Source organism: Phalacrocorax aristotelis, chromosome 9 (assembly GCF_949628215.1).
Source record: "Phalacrocorax aristotelis chromosome 9, bGulAri2.1, whole genome shotgun sequence".
In the NCBI taxonomy this organism is placed as follows: Eukaryota; Metazoa; Chordata; class Aves; order Suliformes; family Phalacrocoracidae; genus Phalacrocorax; species Phalacrocorax aristotelis.
The window spans coordinates 7,390,026-7,405,179 of record NC_134284.1 but is presented as its reverse complement, the minus strand read 5'-3'; the positions used below and the strand labels follow the sequence as shown (position 1 = coordinate 7,405,179).

General features: G+C 35.3%; 1 protein-coding gene across 9 annotated transcripts in view; it reads left to right on the top strand.

The window, feature by feature from the left end:
• PRKD1 (protein kinase D1) overlaps nt 1-15,154 on the top strand; it is a 146,244-nt gene that overhangs the window by 65,661 nt on the left and 65,429 nt on the right. For 5 of the 9 annotated variants that reach the window (XM_075103267.1, XM_075103265.1, XM_075103266.1 and 2 more), the window contains exon 2: nt 9,912-10,050. The exons of the other annotated variants lie outside the window; for them this stretch is intronic. In XM_075103267.1, the coding sequence (XP_074959368.1) occupies nt 9,912-10,050 (139 nt within the window). The remainder of the gene's footprint in view (nt 1-9,911; nt 10,051-15,154) is intronic. 9 annotated transcript variants of the gene reach the window in all.

Below are 15,154 nucleotides of genomic sequence, written 5' to 3'. Positions count from 1 at the left end.
AGCTGATGTTAGGGATGTTCCAACTGCTGAAGGTTCTCTGGATCTATATGTACAACTCTGTCTTTAAATAAATCAAAATGAGAATATAGACTCGAGCACTGCCCCAAAATCATGTAAGCTTTTTAGTTGTTTAATGGCATGCTTCCTGATGCAGTTTGAATTCTGCCAGCTCACACTATTTCAGATGATGTCCAGACATGTTTTGGATCATAATGTATGTAAGAGACTGTTTATTTTAAACAGTGGGAATTTTGTCTCCCTGCTTCTGGGGAGAGAGGTCAGCTATATGGCAGTGAGCCATTTTCCTGCCACTTAGCCTTGGATCCAGAGAATGGTTACTGACTGGTTTAGTGGATATAATCTTAGAAAGTTCTCTGTTTCACTTAGCGATTTGATCAGAAGCAAACCTAATACTTTTTGGGGAATGCAAAGGCAAAAAGGAAGCAAGGAGCTATACTGCTGTTCCCATTCACTGCTTTAACCGTTGTAAACCTGGCTCATTGCTGCTATCCTGAAGGCTCACAAGGCCTCAAAGTCTGTCCTGTGCTTCCGTTCTGCATGTTTTCTTTGCTCGGGCCATTTCTCTTCCTAACCTTTCAAGGTTTCTTCTGTTGCAAGATCTTTGTTCATCGATCATTTGTTGTCTTTTCTGTACGTCTGACAGATGGGCTTGACCTAAGCCTGTCTTGGGTGGTACTGCAATGCAGGCAGTATCAAGATGGTTAGTACTACTCCTTTTATTTTCTGATACTTTTCTTTCCTGTACAACTGAAAGCTGGTTGACAGGGGAAATGAAAGAAGAAAGAAGGGCAGGAAGGAAAGGAAATGGGCAGTTTTGCCTATCCTTGCTGTTTGGCTGCCTGGCAAGTACAAAGGCCCTCACTGGAAGGTCTAGAGAGTGTCACCATTTCTGAGATGTCTTAAGCACAGTGTGAAACATCCTGGAATGAGGTGGAGCAGGCACCAGCTCATGTTCTTACTTAGATGTTACTACATTTATCCTGTATAGCCGTAGTGTGAACTTCTACTTAAACTCCAGAGTTTGTGTTAGTTTTTAGTAACTGTAGTGGTGTATGTGAAGAAAGTCTTTGAATACAAACTGATATTTTTTACAAAAAACCCATGAAGTCTAATGGTATTTTCTTTATGCATAAAGGAAAGGCTAATATTTTCATGATAGCTTTGTACTTGGTAAATAGAGCCTTCTAAAAATCTCCTTGAGTCTTGCAAGTGAGTTAATAGTGACTGCCACCATTAAATGAGAATTTAGGCACTTCTCCTGGCCAAAAATCCTCTGCTTTCCCATGTCGTGAATTTGCTGTGTTGTAACCTCTGTAGAGAAAGGAAATCCTGACTTCTAAAAATGAAATGCATTGTTATTTTAAGAATGTAAAAGAATAATGTTTCAATTTGGTTAATATGATTGTTTCAAAAATGTTGTATGTTTGTATCTTTATTTTAAAACAGTTGTATCAATGTAAGACTATTTATTTCTAAACAAGTTAGGGTTAGGTCAACAACCTTGTTTAGGTTAGGTCAACCTAATTTGTGTTTTAGCAGGTTAGATTAGGTCAACAAACATTCAGCATGACTCAACTTCTCCACCCACTGTGAAGACATTGTTCAGCCCGCAGTCCTTGTGTGCTGGATCATATCTTCACGCTGTGAAAGACTTCCAGGTTTTATCAAGATTCTTGTTGCTGTTATGGTTATCACTAAGGACTCCTCAAAGAGGAAGGCTTGCAAAAATCTAACTAATTTAGAAAGAAAAAATAGCTACTTTTTAGAAGGAAAAAGTAATTCTCACTGAAACAGACATAGTTCAATTTAATGTTAAGAAAAGTCGATTATGACTGAAAAAATTAGAAAGACAATTCTCATTACTTCCTAGAATAAAGCAACACAAACTGTCCCTTATAGGAAACATACAAAGTTGTAGTAACGTACAAAAAGACAGAAGAAAGAGGAGGACTTTTTTCCTTTTGCACCTTTAGCACTGAGAATCTCCCTACCTGTTCTGTTACAAAAACATGGTAATTTTAGTATGTTGAAAGAAGTATTTTTTGCAAAATGACCAAAGCAGCACACTTACTTGACTACTGGATTACATCAGTAATTACACTGAAACCAGCATCAATGTTTAGAGTATGTGTTTCCCAGCTCTTCCAGATAAAGTTCTTTATGTGGAAGGAATGTATTTCTCATCAGTTTTTCACCTGAGATATCTACTTTGCTAATCTTCCAAATACACAATAATTACATAAAACTGGTGAGAGCATTGTCTCACCTTAAGACAGTCTCACCTTTCCTTTTCGTTATTTTCTATTAGAAATTGTGCTTTACTACAGAAAGAGGAAGGCTGAATTTGTTCTCCATTCAAATAACTAGGTATATAGTTAATTATTATTAATTATTGAAAGCTTCCCAATTCATATTGGAAACACATTAACATGTCTATATGTTAGGTCTTTTAAAGGTCTGTTTCTTAATAATAAAACCATTTGATTGTCACAATAATTGGATAGAGTTTTAAATATCACCAATTTTTTTTCAGCAGTTTGTCTTTGATCCTTGTATTGAGAACAGTCATTAATAAGACAGCACAGTTGTGGATGTACGTAGTTCAGTTGGTGTCTGCATGTGGCTGGACGCATGCCATTGAAATTATTGACTGATACAATGGATAGTGGATTAAATGAATTACTGAATACTTCTAATTAGAGGTTCTAGTTATTGAAATTTAATATGAGTCTGCAATTTTTTTGTAGTATCACTTGAAGTCTTTCTAAATGAAAACGCAGAATTTGCATAACCATTTGGCTTCTCTACAGTTATTGGTGAAATATTTTGGTGGATTTTCTTGAGATGTTTACAGTTGCTGAGGGTAAAAACACTTCAATGATTGCTTCCTCTTTGATATCTGCTGAGGAAAGGTTAGTGCTAAGTCTCCTTTTGCCCTGTGTTTTATGGGTAATCTGCTGCCATTGTACCCACAACCTGGGCAATACCAAATTATTACTTGAGATCCTGACCAGCAGGTTTTTTTTTAAATCTGAAAAAGTGGTTTGGGTTTTTTGTTGTTGTTGTTGTTGGGGTTTTTTTTTGGTTGTGTTTTTTTTTTTCTTTTTTAATGTCTTACGGGTAGATAACGGTTATGTGATATTTTCAGGAAATGAAAGAAGCACATAACTTCAGTCTGCTTACGGGTGACTTCAAATGCTAGTAGTGTTTCCTGTTTTTTACCATAAAAGCTGCTACAATGTCATATAAAACATATTTTATATGAAGTTTTTTAAGGCTCAATGTTTGGAATAAAAGTCTGTTACACTTTTCCCAAATAATACTGTCTTATTCTGGTAACACTACGGTACACATAAGGAGAAATGGCATAATATGAGACAAGCATCACTGAAAAGGCAAGAGTGGGAATGCTGAAAACTGACATTTAGGTCTTTGTTGTTGGAAATTTTTAGAAGTAAACCTTCGGGTAATCACACCTCTTGAGAGGTATGTAAATGCATTTTATTTCTTGTGGAGACATAGTTGATTAAAGTAGTACTAAAGTAGTATTCACAGTCTGTGAATGATTGCTGCATCTATGTTCAGTAAATGTTAATAGTTTAAAAGCTAGTTAACTAACAAATTCAAATCACTATCTCCAACAATAAATGCATTGTATTCAGAATTGCAATACATTTTTAATCACTATAAGCAACAGTAATGAACGCTATCTTGTTAACAGAATATTTCATTCACCCTTTTAAATTCGACAAGTAAGAAATAACTTGCAGCTGGATCCAGAAGTATCATCTTGCTAAAACTTCATACAGCTCCCCCTCTGCCCTCTGTGAAAGCTGATCTTTAAATGGAGATGATCTCTAAATTACAAGTTTTCCTCATCAACCTGTCTGAAATCATTTGACTTCACTGTGACATAATTGTCTACATGAATGCTATTTTACACGAATGACTGAAGCCTTTTATCCTGCAAACTTATGTGTGCTTTATAAATAGTTACAATGATCAGTAGAGGTCAATTTGTAAGTCAATTCAGTGCAGCCCTATAAAGGGCACAGAATCCAGATCTTCCTTGAAGTTTTAAGCATGGTGAACAGTTTATTTACTGCCAGAATTTTGTTTCTTCATGGGAGTGACTTTTTTTTTTTTTTTAATGTCACATTATAGATTATAGTTTGAGTAGTAGTTGTTTATATGTGATATAACCTTCACAACAGTTTTCCCATAGGGTACTCTGATATGCCTTGGGTACATCAAGGCTGCTTACCAGTAATACAGAATGAGGGAACTATACAGTGCTTCCACTGTAAGCCCATTGAGCTGATATAAGCGTAATAATGAGTGGCATCTACACAGCAAGGCTGGACAACATTAACTGCTATAGCAAAGCTAATACTTTTACATCATCTTGGGATAGTTTAGATTTTAATTAAAAAAAAAATCTTCTTGTATTAAATTACCTTTGATTTAGTAAATTAATGAACAAAACCTGTGGATGTGTAATACAGAGTTTCCTCTGTATGATAAAGACAGTTTTACTGAGAATTGTCATCCTAAGGTTAGCATTTTTTGACCCAAAATCCCTGTGGATAGGCATAAACAAGATTTAATATAGCTTGTGGACAGGGAGAGTTATACTCAATAAATAAGTAAATAAATAATATAAAACTTAATAATATTGATTTAGGCATTTATTTTGTCCCAATTTATTCTAGATTGTAGATTTTTCAGCATCATGATCATTAGGTCGTGTGAGGTTACCTACTTATCCCAACATGGCAAGATCAGCGGTCAGATTCCTGACATTTGTTTGATTTGTTCTGTTAAAAAACTTCCCAGTAATAGAGATTCCCTTTCTTAGGCAAACAATAAGATTTTTAAAAAATTCTTATTCTTGCAAAGCTTTCCTTGTGTCCGGTCTGATACCCTGCATTATATCTCTTCCTGTGTTTTAGATTTGCTAATCCTTAACATTCCACGCAGAGGAGAAATGGATTATTCCCTCCCTATCGGCACCAGTCTTTTATGTGTTTGAAGACTGTAATGATTTATGCCCAGATCCCAGACCGGGACTACATGTGTCTAGGCTGAAGAACCTTCCCTGTTTATGATGTGTCTTCCTAATGGTCTTGCGCGTCTCATAAATTGACCTTAAGTAGCAAAGTTGAAAGTGCAAGTTTGGAAAACAGAAATAAGGGTCTTAAAAGGATTCACATTGCACATTGGATATTATCTTCAATAGTTATTGCATTCCTTTTTATTTTTTTTTCTTTTGATTTTTTAAGGGGTTTTGTTAAAAATTACTCTCAATATTTCCAGAACTTCAATGTCTATGGCAAACCAAATTTTCAACTTACCTTCAGGTGCGCTGAACCTTTCATTCTTAGACCAAATAAATTTTGTAGTTTTAAGTGTCTTAGAAGCATGTGGCCCACTATTTCTTCTCTTTACACTGGAAAATATGTAATAAACAACAATATCAAGACTGGGGATAGACTTATATTAATACAGAAATTTTGCTAAATTGCAAATCTGGAACCCACATTGTTTGTAAGTGTTAGAGAGCTAATCTTTATTAAAAAAAGGAGGGGAGCACACTTGAAATATAAAATTAAACTGTGGCAGTTTAACAAGTTATTATGCTGTAAAGGTCATTTATCCTGTTTCAGTTGTAAACTAGTGCACCTTAGATTAAATCACACTGAAAGCAGTTTAAGAAGATACGTTTTATTTCACACTTGGAGTAGGCAACCAATGTGTACATGGACAGTCGTGATGCCTTAATGACTACTGATGGCTTGTTAAGCATCCAGAAATAGATTCTCTTTCTGAACCCCATGTAAAAAATTTTCCACTCCTCTGATTCTTACAGAAGTACTGTATTTCCTCATTATAGAAATTATAATGACCGTTTTACTCCTGGTAATGCCACTTTACACAGCTATTATACCAAAACAAGGGCTTTTATTAGTGTTGAGAATTTAAATACCATTGGTTTTAGTTAGTTTTTAGGTAGCTTAACATACATGCACTTCCTATTTTGCCCTTTTGTATTTGGCAAAAATAAGTGTTCTTTATAGTGTTGTAGTACCAAGCAGTGTGGCTGCTTTTTGTTTACTTTTGTTTGTGCATATCAACATTATTGTTGGCAGGAATAAGCTTAGCTGAGGGAATATTTTTGTCACTGTTGCAACAGTTGGTCCTTACACAATGTTTATTTGGAGAATCGTACCATCAAAATGGCTTTCTTGGCATCAGAGTACTGTATCTGAGGAAAACTATCTTGAACCCAGAAGATAGTTCTTGTGTATAATTTACAAAAAAATGTTGTGATGGAATTTATTTTTCTCTACAGAGTCTAATAAATCATACTTCAAAATACACATATTTATACATATACGTGTATAATACATGTAATACAGTAAATACTTTTATAGGTAGAAAAAACAGAGCTAATCTGAAAAGACCAAATAGAATGGGAATATAAAGAGAGGACAAACAATTTAAGTCGTAACAAGTTCACAGGGAAATGCCTGAACTGTCTCTGAAATCCAGTGAAATGAGAAAATTCTTTCAGTGTTCGAAAAAGATCAGCCATGCCCATTTTGAAAGATATTTTTAATTTTTCACTGATTCTGTAAGAGAAAATTATCTGTCTTATGACATGCCATCAGGCTTGTATACTGTAGCGAGATAGGAATCTGTTTAATTAAAATTATAATCCCACCAGGATTAGTTTCTCATGCATGTTCTAAATTTAAAATGTTTAGGAGGAGAGTGAATCTGCCTGCTGCCAGCTCAAGTGCTGGACTGACGGAAGAATGGCTTCTTCAGCCATGGAACACCATGACACGGGCATCGGAGTGACTCCAGCAGGCTTTTAGGTTCAGCTCAGTGCTGCTAAATCAGGTGTTGAACGACCCTGTAAGACACTTGGGTGTTTCTTAGTGCCTGTGCCATCTACTGTTCTATTACCTAGGCTATGCTAGCACCTGGATGGAGGAAGAGAGTTACTGCAGTTCAGATTACATCTCCTTCTGAAAGCTTTGATTCACTCCTCATTACGCCTGATATAAAGCAAATTTCTTTAAAAGCTAGAGTAACTATTTCACATATAAGCCATGAATTAAGTTTGTTCTCGAACTAGGAAAATGCTTTTGGAACTAGGTTGAATTAGTTATTATTTTAATGAGATTGGGAAACGATATGGCTTATTCTTACAGTTTTAATCCTTAATATTTACTGCATCCTAAGTATGTGACACGTGAAATATTTTATCTTCACATTTGGGACCGTGGGAGAAAATTTAGGTTATGTTGTCTTTGTGCAAGATTAAGAATATTCCATGTAAGTGAACTTTTTTTTTTAGGATTTTTGCACTGTTTCTCAGAAATTCCTCCCATAGGTGAAAATTGCTGTTGTTACTATCTTTAGGAGTTTATTTCAATTATACTGAAACTTTAAGTCTCTCTTGCCCCTTCTCCTTTGGTTAAGATGATAAAGGATATTACTTTAGCATTAAAATATGGCTAAAGAGTAACAGGAAGACACAAAGAGACACAGATTTACATTCTTACTTGATGAAAATCGGTTTTGTCTGCATTCTCTTTCCAAAATTCTGCTGGTTTACCTTCTTGGTAAACTTGCTTCCTTAATATTACATCTTTTTTGGTAATTGAATAAAAATTTAATATCTTGATATGTAGACACCAATAATAATGCCCGCATACAGTCAAGAATGGTTCCTGGCTTCCCAGGAAAAGGCACTTTTCTAAGAGCGTATGAAGCAAGTAGAAGATGCCTGCACAGTGGAATCATCCAAATATGGCAGCATTTCATTACTTCACTGGTTATTTCATGACAGGATGTGACTTCTGGCTGGCTAGCAACTCCATTAGAAGTGTGGCCTATATGACAATTTTATTTTAAATAAACAAGAATTCACTATCCATCATCACTAATTTTATTGCAGTGGATGTTGCTTCTGTAACTTTTGAATGTGGTAATGCATATCTTTTACAGAACTAAGTTAATCAGGGTTCATTATTTTACAGAGGAATATGAAAATAGAAAATATTGTTTTTGCTCCTCTTAACAAGACTAAAACCATGCATAATGTTTTCAGAAGGCAACAGACCAAACTTTTAGAGAGCAAGTTTTTGGTCCACATAGAGATGGTAGAGTGAGAAATATTTTGGCAATGTGAATTGAACATGGCATAGTAAGCCTTTTCCAGCTTTACGAACATGGTAAAGTACACCATGCTGTCACTGTGACCGTTCATTCAGCTGAAACTGTGGATATGAATGGTTAACTGATTGCTAGGAAAGTTTTACAAGTATGTATCTCTCTTACATATGTAATTGTAATGCCTGTTTAGAAGTGCATATGTTGATGTTGGTGCCAACCGTCTCAAAGTCTGGGAAGAGATTGCCAACTCTTTCAGTTCATAATTAGTAGATGATAGAGGTGCTCAAGGAGATGGTCTTGAAATAGTATATTATACAGATAAGTGATCTACCTAGGATTTTTAATGTGGTGCACATGAGCAAAAATTCTGCATCTTTAAACATATGCACTATAGCAGAATTTTTCAGATATTCTGTGAGAATGGTTTATGTTTCAGAGTCGGGAAATGGATTCTGTTCAGTATAAAACCTGCACAAATAACTATATACAGCAGCTCATTTTTCAGGCAGGTAATCTACCCAACCAAGAATTAATGGTGGGTTGGTACATACGGTATAATCTGGAATAAGATAGACAAAACCTCAGAGATTTAGATGCATTTCATTTAAACCAGAGATCTGACCATTTTGTGTCTCTTCAGTACATGCTTTAAAGCTTAAAAATAAAGTATAACTTTCTTGGGATACTTGGATAGGTTCCAAAGCTTCCAGTAACCAGTAATGAATATATTGTTTTAAAGTACTTTTTGTTGGGTTCCTTCTATTCTGCATTTTTTTCAAAGTAATCATAACCTCAAAACCTGCCAGTTTATTTCTTCTCTTGAGCTGTGCTTATCGTTGTGCTCCTTTCACTGCATGTTGATAGAACTCCAGAATAATAGATGGAGTAGTTCAGTGATGTAAAATTGAATTGAATCTTTTGTATCAGAAAAAGGGTTTCTTAACTGTGTTTTCAAAACAAAAACTTAGTTCTTTTAAGCTGGGAGTGTGGAAAAAAATTAACTGTGCTGCAGCAAAAAAAAAAAAAGTTGCTTAGATAACAATCTCAAGTTTAGTTTATAATCTCTGAGGTTCTTTAAATCTTCTTTAGTTTAAACAGGATTTAATCTGATTTCAAAGCTCCAACTTCTTTGCATCGAAATAGAGGGCTAAGTTTTATGTATCTACTAACTTAAGGTAGTATTTGTCTAATAACTTTAGTCTCAATAAATATGTGTTTCCTAATAAGCTATCATTTAAGCATTACTTCTTAGGCAGAGCTGAAAAATATTTCTTCTGGCCTCAAGGCATCTTTTTGGCACTAATTTGGGGAAACATCATAGAATAGTGGAATAATATAAACTGTAAGGGTGCTCCATAGGTCGTCTAGTCCAAACACCTGCTCCAGGAGGGCCTGATTAGATCACCTTGCTCAGGATCTTGTCTTTGAAAAAGTTATCAGCAGTGGCTAAGGGGTGCAGTTATTTCTCTTTATTTCCTAGTGGATACCACATTGCTCACAGAGGAAGAGAAGGGCAAATGAGCTTGCTTACTTGGGGGAAAAGTAATTTTCAGAATATAGTGATAAATATTGTCATATATGAAAAAATAGGTATCCTGTTGGTACTATTCTGAGGAATGGTCTAGTCTGCCCTCAAAACTTAATTGTATTTTACAGCTGTATGTTTTACAGTATAGTAAATTCTCATGGGTTTGTATTTGCAGTTTCCTGAATGTGGTTTCTACGGAATGTATGACAAAATTCTGCTTTTTCGCCATGATCCTGCCTCTGAAAACATTCTCCAGTTGGTGAAATCAGCTGCAGATATCCAAGAAGGAGACCTGGTTGAAGTTGTCTTGTCAGGTAACTAAAAACCAATGGAAATTACTCTCATGCTTTTGCAACCAAGAACATCCACAGTATTTTTGTCCCAGTTAGGATTCAAGAAAAAGGAAATTTTGGTTGTATGGACTTCGATCTATGTTGGATCAAAATCTTTCTCAGATGTATATAGACATATTATGTCTATTAATTATTTTCTTCATCTGTTGCACTGTATACTTTTTAACAGCCTTATTTTGTCCATATGACTAGTTAAGCAACAGGTTAATTTTAATAAGCAATTTGAAATATTTGTATTCTACATACAAAAATACAAAATGAGCAAAATATCATCCCGTGTGGCAGCACATTCCTTTTCAAAGAAGCACAGTAGAAACAAAATGAAACAAGTAACAATAAAATTCAATAGATATTTTAACATTTACTTTATTAATAGAGTAGCTTGAAAATTAGAATTGGTCTTCACATATCTTGCATGAAATACCAACAGTTTAATTTTTAACTAGATAGGGTATACGTTTTTCTATTAGTCAATGCAGTCAGTTCATAATTACCTGTGGAGGAATTCCTAAGGCCATTCTTGCTAACAGTGACCTGGCTCCTTTTAAAGTAGGATTTTTAGCTTTTACCTTGTATGAAGTGCCATGAAAATGTCCACTGGAAATAGAGTAACTGCTTTTTCAAAGTGTTACCTAACAATGCCTGTCAGGGCTTCTCTGACTCTTTACATCATTTATTTTTAAAATCAGGAAAGGAAGGGAAGAGGAAAATTTAAATTCTAGGGAGGGAAGCAAATAAAATTACGGAAATATATGTTATTTATGGATGGGTGTCCAAGAGAAGTGCTAGATGCTTCTTGTATAGGACTGCTGGTTGTGTGACAAGTATAAATGATAGTATGGAAGGTAAAAAGGCGGAACAAAAGAAAATAGCTATTTCGGGCCTAGGAAATGCAAAAGCCAGGGGAGGCAAGTTGATAATAAAAGTCCTTGCAAAGCCAGACAATGAAAGTTACAATCTGAAGGTGACTAGCTGGTGAAGGGATGTAAGAAGTGTAGTATGAGTATATCATGAGGTGAAAGGCCAAATTTTGGCAGCAAGGAAATGACAGATGGATTTAAGGAGCATGTTTGGCCAGAAGAGTGGCCATAAAAAGTAGATTACTCTGAAGCAGGAAATAAACACAAATTATGTGGCTGGAATGTAGAGGAAATCTGCCGTTAGGTGTCAACAGGACTTGTCAAAAGCTTAGACGTAAGAAGGGGTGAGGTATGTGACTAGGAATGGTGCAAAGTTTACAAGCAGTAGTAGTTTACATGCAGTAGAGTGAATGCTGGAATTGTAAAGGTTGCATTTGATAAGTAAAACATAGAGAAGGTAGCTGAAGGGCTTTATTTTTGCAGTTGGAACATGCAGTTAGAACATCTGGAAAGACGCTTAAAAATAGGGAGATGTGTATGTCTCATAAAAGTAGAAACTGAATCTGTAGAAGAGTGTAGGATTAGTGAGGAGAAAGCTGAGGTCCTAATGGATGCTGAAAGGAGTGAAGGTAAGAATTAGATCACATAGTCTAAGACAGCTGAGCTTTTAAATATAGTTTTCTTGTGTAGGACCCTATTCCATACTCTTTGATTAGAATAGGAAGAAGTACAATAAGGAATAATGCAAGTCATTCCTGTAAGTCATCATTCATCCTTATCCATATCAGGAAACAAGTTTTTCCCTTTTGAAAAGATACCAGTAATCTCTATTTCATATTCCCACAGAAAACAATGACTCCCGATCAGTAAATTAGATGCAGTGGAAAAAAGTCAGCAAGGAATGTAGTGCTTTATTTGAGGTATTGTTTATATGCTTTTTGAAATGGTGACCACATATTTTCTAGTTTGCCAAAATTAGGCAAATAGCTGTTTAAATCTTCAAGAGCAGCACAATGCAGTACTTGCAAGTGATAAAGGATAACTACACTGTTTAAGAGCACTAGGGGATTTATGGGTTTATTTTTTAGGTGAAGCATCTCTCCACAAAAGTGTTCAAGCATAAGCAATCTGTAATATTTAGGGGAAGGCTATTAAACCAGTACTGTGTGAAAGTGTGGGTGGTACCTACCATTGCGCAGGTTCCATCTGTTTTTGCCTCTCATGCTCCAGCTTAGAGTATACACTGCTGGCTGAAGGCCTGGAATTTTTAATATCACAAACTACTGTTGTACTGTGCTCTAGAACCACGTTTTAGCTAAAGGTAAATTCTCGAAGTGCACTATTATACGCTTCCTAATAATTCTGTTATACAGTTGTTGACAGTATTTATCAGCTGTATCATTTTATCTGGTTCTATTTACGATGAACTCATGAGAGAAATTTATCTTTGTTTATTTCCTTCTTCTTATTGATTTATGTAACTTCTGTGATGGACTATATCCCTTTTGCAATTCACTGACTGTAGCAGCTGCATCAAAAGTTGTACAACCGTAGCAACGTGTCAAGATGGGTTAAAAAAAAAGGAAAATAAAGAATTCAAGGGATCCAAATCTTTTAGAAGGTCACTGTAATGGAGGGAATATGTAGATTAAGAAAATTGTTGTATCTTAAATAAATTTAGAGTGCAAAACACACATGTGACATTATGATGTATTGAGAACTAAGTATATTATAATATTTTGCATACTGCTTCATAGTTTTACAGGAAATAGAGTGTGATCATACATGCATAGTTGTAGCGTTTCTGAGTTTAATTCTTGGTTTTGTTAAGTTGTTTTCACTGAAAGCGACTAGTAGTTTTAATCCCTGAGAATAGTTCTTGGTTCAGTTTTATCATCCTGTTAGCAGTAGTTAGTAGTTAGAATTAGTTTCTTTCTGTATCTTGTTTTTGTTTGGTTTTTGTGTCCTCTTCCCTCCCGCCCCACCTCCCCCCCCCAGTATATCTAAAGCTACTTCTGGGAAATACAAGAGGTATTACTATCTCTTTGACCAACCACCAGTCCAGTGCTAAAAGTTGTTTCACATGTTATTTTGAGAGTGTCTAATTTATGTAATCTTAACTACAGTCATCACTCATGTCGTCACTAAAATGAAGTGGCTTTTTTTACTTACAAGTCAGGGTTGAGGAATCTTAAGACTCTTCTGGCAAGGTATATTGTTTTCCTAATTACATATGGCCCAAAGACTATAATTTTGTTTCCATGTTTGTATTGAACTGAAGTAATCATTTTTCTCCTCTCTGCCAAAAGATTTGAAAGCCTTCCTTTGGCCTTTCCTTCCGTAGCAGTGAAAAATTGTTATCTAGTTCTTATGCAAATAAATGTGTATTTATAGTATTTTATATTAGCAAAGCTGACAAAGTATTCTTTTTAAAAGCATTTATTTTTAAACTAGCTTCAGAGGCAAGATTTAGAACAGTACAGGGTACTTCAAAAAATTATGCCCTAAGCAATGATATTGCTATCAATCAAGTTCACACAATGCTAATCCAATACGTTCGAGGGTGCATACCAGATATGTCCTCTGACCCTGTGTAAAAGATGGAAAATTATTTATTTTTAGATGATGATTTAGATTAGATTATTATTTAGGTTAAGTCCATGGCTCTTGTGGACTAGGGAGGCCAGAGCTGGACACAGTACAGAGCTGGACACAGTGCAGAGTACTCAAGAGTGGCCGTGCAAATGACATTGGTCAGCACTTTTAGGTGCAACCTGCGAGGCCCCATGATTTGTGTATATCCAGTTTGCTTAAATGTTCCTTAAACTGATTCTCCTCTGCTGAGGGTAAGTATTCCTTGCTCCAGACTTTCTCTCTGGTCTCAGGGATCTGGGGTTCCTGAAGGCTGGTCTTGCTGGTAAAGACTAAGGCAAAGGAGGCGTTGAGTACCTTGGCCTTTTCCCTAGATATTGTCACCAGGTTCCCTGTCCCATTCAGCAATGGGACACATTTTCCCGGATCTTCCTCTTGTTGCTTTAGTTAAGAAGGTGAAGCTTACTGTTCCTTCATATTTAATCAAATGGTATTCTCTTTTAATCTTGTGGAAATCATCATAGCACAACATAGTGAAATGGGACTGAAAAGAGATTGCAGGCACGCACCTCAGGTGCTGTAAGTAGGTCTGTGTTGTAACAGGTCTAAATATTAGTTCTCCCTTTTCATTGTTCTTCACATTTCTCTCCTGTTGCCCAAGTTCTGTGAGTCAGTGCTCTGCTCTTGAACTATTCTGCTTTGGTTGGCATGCCCCCATGAGTAAGAAAGCTGATTTATGTAGGGTATTAGTTATGTCTTTCACTCTTGTTATGTTTTAAGAGACAAAGCTGAAGCAGAGAATTAATACCCTTTAACAACAGTTCTTCAGCATTATCATTCCAAAAATTGTTTTTGTAAGGATGATTTCAGTTAATCTTTATCAAGCCATCGTATCACCACGCATTATCAAAATACATTTCTAGGTCCTCTGGCTACTAGTGACTTAACATTCCAGTCTTTTTGTTAAAAATAAAGATACTGCTTGACAAGAAGGGCTGTGGGATTTTTTTTTTTTTTTTTTTGGTTGATTTTTTAAAGTTATTTGTACCACTTCTTAGATTCTTTAACTTTATGCCTAACACTTATGCCAGTGATCCTTCAAGAATTTCAGAACATCATTATATAAAAATCTTCTATATGTTATTAGAAATTTGTGTGAAAATTATGTTCTTGCACATGACCTAAACAGATGCCAAGGATTTTACAGCAGGTAGCAGTTTATAAATACCAGAAAGACAGATCAGATAGAATGGACTAAAGCAGTCAGGAAACACTTTATTTAATTTTCTTGCCTCAAACCTATTTTATTATTTTAGTGTCAGATTAAATAGTTTTTTTAATAGCAGATCTATCAATCTAAGAGGAAATGTTTTCATTTAAAGTATATGCACCTTAAATACTCATAATGGATGTAAGAAATTATTGCAAAAGTACATGCAATCAGAAAAAAATTGTTTTCTCTTACTTTCTGACCTTTAGATCATCAAGAATAGCATAATGTGTTTCTGAACACTGTTCTGTAAATCTAAATAGGTATTTTCAGATACGCTGTCTTTTCTGGCATATAAGATTGTAAAGTTCTTATATAATACAAATAAAACCCCAAAGAAAAT